At 41.1% G+C, this 12,175-nt stretch overlaps 1 protein-coding gene across 1 annotated transcript in view; it reads left to right on the top strand.

Moving 5' to 3' along the window:
- FKBP9 (FKBP prolyl isomerase 9) overlaps window positions 1-12,175 on the top strand; it is a 44,212-nt gene that overhangs the window by 18,568 nt on the left and 13,469 nt on the right. Inside the window, exons 5-6 of the mRNA XM_052638962.1 lie at window positions 1,533-1,722; window positions 6,031-6,176. Of these exons, the coding sequence (XP_052494922.1) occupies window positions 1,533-1,722; window positions 6,031-6,176 (336 nt within the window). The remainder of the gene's footprint in view (window positions 1-1,532; window positions 1,723-6,030; window positions 6,177-12,175) is intronic.

Below are 12,175 nucleotides of genomic sequence, written 5' to 3'. Positions count from 1 at the left end.
AGGAGATGGCAACCCACTCCAGTAGTCTTGCCTGGAAAATTACATGGACAGAGGAGCCTGGCAAGCTACAGTCCATGGGGTCACAAAGAGTCAAACATGACTGAATGACAAACATTTTTACTTCACTTTCAGAGTTAAGTGAAACTTTAAGGGGTTCTATTTTCTATTAAATTAAAAGATAGAGAAAAGTACAAAAGATTAACATTCTACACACACCCTCCCATATCCACACCTGCAATTGAGGGATTGATCACACCTGGCATTCCAGAGGCCAGATTGGCAGCCCACTTTCAGCAGACTAGGAAAGGAGATGGGGCCATGGTTCTGCAACAGAGACAGCTGAAGGAGCACAGGCTTGGGATGCCCAGTGGTTCACTTGCCCAGGCCTTCTCCTTTTATGGCATAACAAATGGCAAGTAAGAGTGTTGACGGAAGTGGTTTGTCACGTAACTAACTTCCTTTTATCCCAGAGTCCTGAGTTTAGAGTTAGGTATTGGTGGATGTTGACCTCTGCAAGAAGAGTTAGTGCCCAATAATCTCTTCATATGGATTACCTCGTTGCACATATTCAATAAATCCTCACTGTCAGAAATATCCAAGAGAAGCAGTACCACCCTGAAATGAGATAGACATGATTTGAGGACTATTTCTATTTTGGATTGTGGGTGGCATTTTCCCCCCCTCTTAGCTAACTTTAGTTTTGTTTATATGTTGTTTTGGATGCATTAAAGGAGTGAATTTTTGCCTCTAAAAAATTAGTTGCGAGTTCCCAGACAGAGAACAGACTTGTGGTTGCCAAGGGGGAGGGCAGTGGGAAAGGAATGGATGTGGAGTTTGGAATTAGCAGATGGAAACTATTGTGTATGAAATGAAGGGGCAACATGCTTCTACTGTATAGAACAGGGAACTACAATCAATGTCCTGTAGTAAACCATAATGGAAAAGAATAGGAAAAAGTATATATATATATATATATATATATATGACTATATATATATGACTGAATCACTTTGCTATACAGCAAAACTTACCACGTTATAAAACAACTATACTTCAATAAAATGCATTTTTTGAAAATTGACTATGAGTTCCGAAGAACAAGTCTATGTAGTGTTCTCCAGAACCATATCCGAGCTTTGGAATGTCTGCGATTTGCATCTGTACACAAATAGAAGCCCACATAGGTATGTTTTTGGGTTTGCCTGTGGGTGCATAACCACCCACACAAGGCCTTGATTTGCAAGCACAAGCGTAGAAAATGTGGTCACAGTGGTCTCCATGTCATTAATATTGGTTTGCTCCTGTTTCTGAGGAAGCCAGGCTTCAAATTATACCTGTCAGCCCATGATTGGACTCCATAGTGAGACAGAATGTTCCATGGGGAACCACCCAAGACATGCAAGAACATTTATTTCCTTGGCTTGAAAACTCCAAGGAATGTGTAACACCAATGCTGTGGGTGTTGGATTGTAGTTACAGTACTTCCTAAATCCTGTGTCCTGATTTCATCATCTTACTTCACTCCACTCTAGGGAAAGACATTCCTGGTCAGGCATCTCTGGTGTTTGATGTTGCGTTATTGGACCTCCATAACCCTAAGGATGGCATTTCCATTGAGAATAAAGTAGTGCCTGAAAACTGTGAGCGGCGAAGTCAAAGCGGGGACTTTCTCAGGTATCATTACAACGGCACACTCCTGGACGGCACATTCTTTGATTCCAGGTGAGCAAACAAGGGTCCTTCACTGAGCAGAACATCTATTAACTACAGTTTACAGCTGGCGGGACCATGATCTGTACACTTGTCAGTGCTGATCTGGAGTTAGTATTTTTATCTTCAATGTAGATGAATTCCTTCAGAGGCTGTTAGAACAGTCTCCCTGGGCTCTGTAGGAGATGGGTCTGCAGGAAAGCAGGAGGGCTCATGCTAAGACTCCCACCACCCCTGTAGACTGTGCTCAACTATCCAAGTACAAACCCAGCTCTGGAGTCTGAGATGGGAAGTGACTGGAAGGGAAGTCCAGGCCGTAGGATGGGAAGAGAACAGACCTAGTATCAGGAGACCTGGATTCCAGGCCCTGTATGTGGCACACTAACGCATTTAACCTCTCTGAGCTTCAGTTTTTCGCCTGTTGTTAGCTCCTTTCTCAAAGAGATGGTTAAAGAGAGAAGGTGGGTGGAAGCGCTTTGCAAACTTTGATGACTTATCTGCTGCAGGAACTGTTTGGCTGCATTATGTTCCTCCCATCCTGATACTAATTAGGAGGCTAATTACTGAGCCTGTCATTACTCAGTTTTGTATTGTTTATCAGGCTTAGCTTGCAGTCTTGATCAGGAAACAGGCATTTGTTTTGTGTTGTTTGGAAAACATTCCTTTAGCTTCCTATAGAGCAAACAAGTAGTGACAGCAGTCTTCTTGTCTCTCTGAGGTAAGAGACTTCCTGTTTAATTAGTCATCCAGAAACATTACAGAAGAATTTTTATATGGTATAATTTTATTTGCACAATTCATTTTTCCTGCTCCTAGGATCCCTTCTTTTAAATTTTTCATTTGATTTTTTGGAAAAAGGCAATAGTTACATTGTTCAAAATTAAAACAAAATATGCATTAAGATGGGCTTCCCTGGTGGCCGTCTGCCTGCAATGCGGGAGACCCGGGTTCGATTCCTGGGTCGGGACGATCCCCTGGAGAAGGAAATGGCGATCCACTCCAGCACTCTTGCCTGGAAAATCCCATGGACGGAGAAGCCTGATAGACTACAGTCCATGGGGTCGCAAAGAGTTGGACACAACTGAGCGACTTCACTTTCACATGCATTAAGATATGTTGTATTAATCATCCCTGTCAACCTTACATCCCCCTCTCCACAAGCCACTTAGAGTTAACCACTTTTATTAATAAGTTTCTTTTCTTATTCTTCAAATGTGTGGATTTTTTTCTAATGCAGATATAATCACATACAATTGTTATATTATTAATATCTTCTCCCTTTATAGAATATAGCATATAGAATACTATATGCATACATATATAACATTATGTATTATATATCCATACGTAACATAATGCTATATACTATATGCACTATTCTGCCCCTTGCTTTTTTTCACTTTGGGACTTTTTCCATATTAATGCATCGAGAAAACTCATTTTTTGTCTGTGTAGCGAATTGGGTGAACATACCATATTTATTTAACCATTCCCCATTGATGACATTGACTTGTTTTTATTCTTTTTCTATAAAAAAAAATTCAGTGTGTGTGTATGTGAGTGTGTGTGCACATGTGTGTGATTAGTCACATATGAGCTTGGTTCTGTCTTTTATTCCCTGGAATTATATTTCTAGTTGAAAGGCCATTTTTCTAGTAGATACCAGATTTCTTCCCTTATTAATGGAACCACAGTTTTCTTAGGTTTCAAACAGATTTCCAGTTTAGTATACTGGGATCTAACTCATCCTAAGAGCTAAGTGATATTCCATTGTAAAGATTTGCCTTAATTTACTAATCAATCCTCATTGTTTTCTACCTTTTGATGTTCTAAGTAGAGTTGCAGTACTTACTTTTGTAGTAAAATCTTAAATAATATAATTGTTTCCTTAGGATAAATGTCTAGAAGAATCTCTAGATCTAAGGTTATGTGTATTTTTACAGCTTTTGATATAACTACCAAGCTATCCTTAAGGAAGGTTTTACATCACTAAGAATACCCCATTCCCTGCAAACTCTGCAACATTAGGTATCATTTATAAATTATCTTTGCTAATTTATAGGAGAAAAATAGAATTTTATAATTTTAATCTGAATTTCTTTGATTGCTATTAAGGTTGAATTCTTTCAAATGTTTATTGACTATTTGGATATTTTCTTTTGTGATTTACCTGATTGTATCTTTTGCCTGTTTTTATATTGAGGATATTGGTATTTGTCCTTTTCTTATTAATTTAGATCTTGATACATTAAAGATATTAACTCTCTTATGGTTGCATATTGTTGAAGGCATATTGTTTATTTATTTGCATTTTAATTTTGGTTATTGTGATTTTTGATCTGTTTTAAATATAACCTTTTATGTTGTTAAATGCATTCCACATCCACTTTATGGCTTCCTTTATTCTTATGTAAATTCTTACATATATATATATATATATTCTGTTTTGGATAACTTGCTAAAAGTCTCTCCCCTCTCCTAGGGTATATAAATATTTACCTGTATTTTTCTCATGCCCTTCTAATTGTTTTTTTTTTAATCCTTTAAAATATTCTCTATTAGAATTTTTATTTGAGAAACTATTATGTTCTTATTGTATAAGTGAAACAATACAAAGATATTTAGTAAAATGTAATAATTTCACATCAACCCCTTCCATTTTCACCACTTGAGGCAAATATTAAAAACCTTCCACAGACTCTCTCCATGCTTGTAAACTCTTTCATGTTTAAATCTTTAATCCATCTGGAATTTATTGTGGTGTTCAGTATGACCATAAGGATCTAAATGTTTTTTTTTTCCAGATGGTTAGCTAGTTTTCCCAACACTATTGAATAACTGTCTTTTCCTCACTCATCTAAAATCTGACATTTATTATGTACTAAATTCTTATATACACTTTGAGTCTTGCTCTAGAATTTTTATCCCTTTCCAGTGATCTAGTTATTATTCCTGGGCCACTATCATACCTTTAGCTACTGTAACTTTTTAATTTGTATGATAGAGAATATTCTTTTTCTCTTTAAACATCATTTTTTTCCTATTAAGTGATACATTGACATGATGTAAAATTCTAGAGGTATAAAAGGATAAATAGTGAAGAATTTTCCCCTCTCCTTGACCATCAACCTCCTAGTTCCCCTCTTCACAGGGAACTAGTGTGATGATTTAATAGGTCTTCCATTCATATACGATGAAATACAGATAATTATGTAGAGAATCTGCTTCCTGGCTGAGGAGAGTCACTTGATACCGTCATTTCTTCATGCCCTGTGGCTCTGTGGTCCCTGAGGGGTGTTGAGAAGGAAGAGCCCCTCACAGCTCTGCCTTTTCCTCTCTCTGGCCCCACTGCTGGCCATTCTCTCTGAGGCCATCATCCTTGGGCTGTGTTTGATGAAGTGATACTGAGAATGAACTGGCTCTTTCAGGACAAGCTTTTTGCCACATCTGCGCCATGTAAGGGTGGGTAATGGGCGCAGATCATTGCAGTTCAGTTTGGTAGCAGACCTGACATATGAAGTTTTATTATTTTATTCTGGAATCATCAGGCTTTGGGAAATTTATCCCTAGTCTCTCCAAACTCATAGTGTAATCAGAACCAGAGAGGTTGGATCTCTCCACTGAGCGGAATGCTTGGGTCTCCTGCCAGAGACATTGAGAAAGGCAAGTACTCACCAGGAGGTGGCTTGATGAGCAGCAGTTATAGCAGGGCAGGTTCATCCAGGTCCTGGTGGAGATTGGAGAGTTAAACCGCTCTCAGTACATATACTACTTTTCTGGCAGTCCAAATATTCATGTCTCACATAAACAGGTGTTCTCCTCTTTAGAGAAATTCTTAATTTCTTTTTAATTTTTTTCCCTTCTTTGGTTTTCCTTTGAAACTTTATATTACAGTAATAGAAGACTTTAAAACTTCTAATTAAAACTGTTTATAAGAACTAACAGAGAAATTCTTAGTTTCTGTTAAGGACCTCTTGATGCTTTTTTCACTGACTACACATGGTCCCCAAGAGTACAGTCCTGTTTCCATTGGTTACATTCCTGCATGGTTGCTTCTAGTAAGCTGCATCCAATTCATAACCTGACTAAAGCCAAGTGCTGGAGGGCTTCCTTCTGTGAGCGTTTCTGCTGGAAGCAGCTCCCACACCGTGTGTGGACCCTTGTTCACCATTTCAGGGGAGCATGTTTCCTGGCTTGTCTTCTGGCTCTAGGGTGCACCTCACCTCTGGTCTGGAGGCCTCCACACTTTGGCTGCTTCAGGTACCTGTTCCACAGCAGCTGCGGCGTCCCTTGTGACCAAGCTCTTTTCCTCTTTCCCAGCTACTCGCGGAACCGCACTTTTGACACGTACATTGGGCAGGGCTATGTGATTCCCGGGATTGATGAAGGTTTACTTGGTGTCTGCATCGGAGAGAAGCGGAGGATCGTGGTCCCCCCTCACCTGGGGTATGGTGAGGAAGGAAGAGGTGAGCTCTGGGTGCTTCTAGGGTAAGCTGAGCAGCACTAATTGCTGCTTCCACAGTGCTTGGAATAGGGCCTCTCAAGAGCCAAAGCATAGAAGCTAAGGTCCAGCCTCAGACTTTAATGCTCAAATATAACTCTAGTTTCTAGAGGTGCTCTGGTGTTTCTCCTCGTTACCCCTGCCCATTTTCCTTTTGGAAAATTTAAAACTACGTCAGAGTTGAAAGAACTCTGCAGTGAACTCCACTTAGAGTCATCAGTTGTTAACATCTTGCTATGTATTTATTTTTTCTGTATGTGTAAAACTATATTTCCTCTTTGTTGAGCTATTTGAAAGTAAATGCCAACTCCCGCTTCTTTTGTTGAAGTATATTTGGCATCTATATTGTGTGTATTTAAGGTGTACGTGCCATTTTGATACGTTTATATATTGTAATGTGATTGCCATTGTAGTGATAATTAGTACCTCTGTCATGGTGTGTGTTCAGTTGCTCAGTTGTGCCCGACTCTTTGCAACCCCGTGGACTGAATAGGCTGCCAGGTTCCTCTGGCCATGGGATTTCCCAGGCAAGAATACTGGAATGGCTTGCCATTTCCTACTCCAGGAGCTCTTCCTGACCTAGGGATCGAACCTGACACGGGGATCAAAGCTAAGTCTCCTGCATTAGCCGGGAGATTCTTTACCACTGAGCCACCTGGGAAGCCCTTCTGTCATGGTACATGATTACCATTTTTTGGGGGGGGGGCTGGGATAATTGATAATGAGCAATGATTGTAATATTGTTGTCTGTATTTGCTATACTGTGCATTATATTTTGGTTTTTGTTTTTAACAACTTTATTGAGATATGCCATAAAATTCACCTATTTTTAGGTATACAACTCAATGACTTTTAGTAAATGTATTGAGATGTACAGTTATCACATTAATCCAGTTTTAGAATATTTGTCACCCAAAGTGCAAACTTTTTAAAAAAATCACACATAATATATGTTGACTTTAGAAAAAGAAAACAGAGCTCATCAACAACAAAAATTTCCCATAATCTCACCAGCCAGGAATAAGCATTATTAATGTGGTAGATGGAATACTGGCCACAAAGACGTCCATGTCCTAATCTGCAGAACGTGTGAATATGCTGCTTTACATGGTAAAAGAGACTTTGCAGATATAATTAAGGTCAGGGTCTTGAGATGAGGAGGTGATCCTGGATCATCCAGATGGCCTTAATGTACTTCCTAGGATCTTTATAAGAAACTAGAGAGGAGAAAATGCTAGGCTGCTGACTGAGAAGCTGGAGGAAGGGGCCACAAGCCGAGGAAGGAGGATGACCTTGAGAAGCTTGCAAGACGGGGAAACAGATTCTCCCCTGAAACCTCCAAAAGAAACACATCCCTGCCAATAACTTTAGTTTAGACTTTGACCCCTGAGTTATAAGAATACATTTCTGTTGTTTTAAGCCACCAAGTTTGTGGTAATTTGTTACAGCAGCATTAGGAAACTAATACAACCATAAACTGGTTGTATACTTCTATATCTTGAGTATATGTGAATCTGTATCGGTAAAAGGAAATACATATCCATTTACACTAAAATTGTGATGATCTACACATATAACTTTGTAATTTCTCTTTACCTCATTTTTTGTGAACAATGTTTTATGCCAACAGGTTGCATAGAATTTTAATGGTTGCATGCTATTCCAAACCATATTTCCTTTCTTCTTTTCTAATAGACCAGAAATTTTGCTAACTTAGGAATAGTTGATGCAGTATTATTTTGCTTTTGTGTTCTTGTTGCTGGCTGGCCTGGCTGGCTGGACACATTCATTTTGTTAACCCTCTTCTGACTTCTCCTACTGGATCTATCATATGGATTTCAGAATTTTCCCAGTAGGGTTTGTTTGAAAGGTCTAAGAAGCCCCAGGTTGGTTGGAAACTAGGGTGTACCATGGAGAAGTATTTTTTTCCCTGACTTAAATTTCTGTTATAAAGACACAAGAAATCACAGCTTACGATCTTAAGATCATTCAACAGGCCTCACTTCCTGTCCTGTTTGTCTAGTGTCTTGATGCTCTATTTTTTTGTATTATGTAAATGTCTGTGCTGTACTAAGTCACTTCAGTTGTGTCCAAATCTGTGCAAATCTGTGGACTGCAGCCTTCCAGGCTTCTCTGTCTGTGGGACTCTCTAGGCAAGAATACTTGAGTGGGTTGCTATGCCCTCCTCTGGGATCTTTCCGACCTAGAGATTGAACCCATGACTCCTACACCTCCTGCACTGCAGGTAGATTCTTTACTGCTGAGCCACCAGGGAAGCCCCATGCAAATATCTGCTTCTAGACAAATACATACAGGAATAAACAAATACTTTCAGAGTACCCTGTTTTGTTATGCCCTTAGAACTAATTCTTCCTTTCCCTGAGAAGAATATGCTGATGGAAAACACTTGGTTATATTATTTTTCTCCTTTTGGCTTTCTCTCAAGTATGAGATAGTTTTGCAAAGAATTATATAAAGTTCTGGGAAGCATTTGAAGTCTCATAAATTTTCTGGGCATGAGGCTGCTTCATCCTGAATCGTGTTGCCACGGAGGGAGGAGCACCCTGGCAAGTAACACCCAGGTGCTCTCGCACAGGATCTGTCTCTGACCTGTTGGTTAACGAGTGCCTCTAGCCTTCTGCAGGATTTGCACAGGACCTAACTTTAATCATGGAGGGACTGACCTGAGAAGGGTGTCAGGACATAGAGGAAGTCTGGAGCTTCCTTACCGCATACCACAGGGTCGGGAATATTTGCGGAAGGAAGAAATGCTGGGCTCTTCGTGGGTTCTCAAACTCATCGGCATTTCATTTTGTTGCAGTTATGTTCTCTTACAGGGTTGATGGAGGGGAGGGGGCAGGCCTTCTGTAAAGGCTCTGGCCCTTTCTCCTGTCTGCTTTGTTCTTTAGGGTTCAGCCCTAACTTTAGAGCATGGATATGTTCCAAACCCTGAAGTGGAGAATAAATTCTACTGCAGGGTTGTGGAAGCATCACTTCCTCAATGGTTTTCTGCCCCCCAACTTCCACATTACCTTTTTTTTTTTTAATTGGAGGATAATTGTTTTATAATGTTTGTCAGTTTCTGCTGTACAACAGCATGAATCAGCTATTAGTATACATATATCTCCCCCTCTCTTGAGCACATTTTCTTTTAAGCACTCTTTTTCAAAAGTTAAAAGAGAAGCTAATGTTTGACCCATAGTCTCAAAGACTTCTCATGTATGAGCTCGTTCAAACTTCAAAACAGTTCTCAGTTATGAACTCAAGGCCCAAAGAGGTTGAATCATTTGCCAGAGGCCACAATAGCTAATTAGAATGGAGCTGAATTGGACCCAGGTCTCTTGCTGCCTGTGTCACAGGCGGAGGGGAAGAATGCCTTTCCATTAGACTGTGACTTGTTGATACCCATATATGGAGAACTGAGGACTCAGAAGTCCCAGAGCTCTCAGAGGAAACCCATGCTTCCAAGGAGTCGCCGAGCTTCCTTCTGGCCCAAAGTGCCAGTCAGCTTTATTTTGTGTCATTTGTGTCTCTTCTTGAGGAGGCTTATCTAGTGGAGAAAATTGACAACTACTTCTCTGTATTGGTTATGGGTTTATTCAGAGAGGAGGCTGGTGCCATAATGACAAGCTGGCTTTCAAGTTTGCTGGTAATGGGGAGGAAAATCATTTCCTCTATGCTTCTAGGTTCTTCTGGCTGGTCTAAGAATTAAATTGATATGAGACAGATTAACAGGAGAAAATCAAAGTTTAAGGACATGTATATATAGGAGGAATCTAAGGAAACTGAGTAACTCACCAAAATGTTTGAAGCCCTCGCCTTAACATTACCTTTAGCTAAAGACAGAAGAGGATGTTTGGTGTAGTGTTTTCAGACTTCAAAAGGGAGGAAGGTGACTGACCTGGAAAAGGGAAGGCAAGTGTGCCACACAGACATTGGGACCTGAGAGAAATTTTAACTAACAGACTGCTGGTTTCCTCCCTGTCTACACACATAATTCATACTGTAGTTATCTATGGGGATAGCTCCCCACCTCCCCGACCCCCGAACAGGTCCTCTATCTACATTCTTTAGGCAGTTAAGTAGGAGATAAAAAGGAGGGTTTTTGTTTGAGTCTTTTGGGTCTTGCTCTCAACTTGAAATAATCCACATGTCAAAGAGATGTTTTGGGGTGGTAAATTGTACTTTGGCCACCTCATGTGAAGAGCTGACTCATTGGAAAAGACTCTGATGCTGGGAGGGATTGGGGGCAGGAGGAGAAGGGGACGACAGAGGATGAGATGGCTGGGTGGCATCACTGACTCGATGGACGTGAGTCTGAGTGAACTCTGGGAGTTGGTGATGGACAGGGAGGCCTGGCGTGCTGCGATTCATGGGGTCGCAGAGGGTCGGACACGACTGAGCTGAACTGAACTGAACCCTGGGGAAAAGGGGCCACCGTTTATAGGGGGGAACTGCCATCAGGTTGGCTCATCATCAGTTACTAGGGAAACCAGCATCTGGCACAGGCCATCCGTGTAGGCAGTTACTGATTAAGCACTGTGATTAAGAGAACTGGACAGTGATGTGAGTGAAGCAGGAATTGGTCAAACAGAGGCAGTACAGAGAGCAAGAGAACAGCCATCTTGAATGTAGTTCAGTGATACAGTTGGCACAGGAAGGTTAAATTTGCAAGGCAATGGCAACCCACTCCAGTACCCTTGCCTGGAAAATCCCATGGATGGAAAAGCCTGGTAGGCTGTAGTCTATGGGGTCTCGAAGAGTCAGACAGTGAGCGACTTCACTTTCACGCATTGGAGAAGGAAATGGCAACCCACTCCAGTGTTCTTGCCTGGAGAATCCCAGGGACGGTGGAGCCTGGTGGGCTGCCGTCTGTGGGGTCGCACAGAGTCGGACACGACTGAAGCGACTTAGCAGCAGCAGCAATGCCATCAGGTCCTTGCCCCTTTCTGGGCTTCATCCGCATGCTTTCTTCAGAGAAGTTAATGGAGCTGCTCAAGATGCAGCTTTCTTTTCCATCATTCTCCTACACCAACCATGGCCTGCAGCCTGGTCCTCTTCATGGAGATGTTCAGTCGCTCAGTCGTGTCCAACTCTTTGCGACCCCCATGAACTGCAGCACGCCAGGCTTCCCTGTCCTTCAGTATCTCTTGGAATTTGTTCATATTCATGTCTCTTGAGTCAGTGATGCTATCTAACCATTTCATCCTCTGCTGCCCTCTTCTCCTTTTGCCATCAATCTTTCCCAGCATCAGGGTCTGTTCCCTGGTTGACTCTTTGCATCAGGTAGTCAAAGTGCTAGAGCTTCAGCTTCAGCATCAGTCCTTCCAATGAATATTCAGGGTTGATTTCCTTTAGGATGGACTGGTTTGATCTCCTTGCAGTCCAAGGGACTCTCAAGAGTCTTCTCCAGCACCACGATTCGAGGGCTTCCTAAATAGCATCAGCTGCTCACTTACAGACCATTTAGCACAGCATTCCTTAAACTTGGCTGCCCCTTAGAGGGGCAAAACAAAACAACACAAAACCCCTGGGAAACAAAACAGAACAATACTATGCCTGGCACCACTCTTCAGCTGTTCTCAAATGTTGGCGCATATCACAGAAGAGAGTCCCCTGACAGCTAAAAGATTACAGAACCAAAGGTACTGCATGGGAAAAGTCCTGGCCCTTTGTATTTTCACCAAGTTCTCCAGGACATCCTGATAGCACCCAAGACCGAGACAGACCACAGTACTAGATAAGCTAAATCTGAATCTTAGAGGGGCACCCAGGTGATTTTTTTTCAGGTCATCATGATTTTTTCTTTTATTCTGTGAATGTGGTGAATTAATTTTTATTGTGGTAAAATGTATATATTTACCATTTAAACACTTTTTTAAATTTACAGTTCTGTGCCATTGAATATATTCACAGTGTGGTATAACCATCACCATTGTCTATATCCAGAACATTTCCATCATC

Source organism: Budorcas taxicolor, chromosome 4, assembly GCF_023091745.1.
Source record: "Budorcas taxicolor isolate Tak-1 chromosome 4, Takin1.1, whole genome shotgun sequence".
Classification (NCBI taxonomy): Eukaryota; Metazoa; Chordata; class Mammalia; order Artiodactyla; family Bovidae; genus Budorcas; species Budorcas taxicolor.
This window is presented reverse-complemented; position numbering and strand designations above follow the sequence as displayed.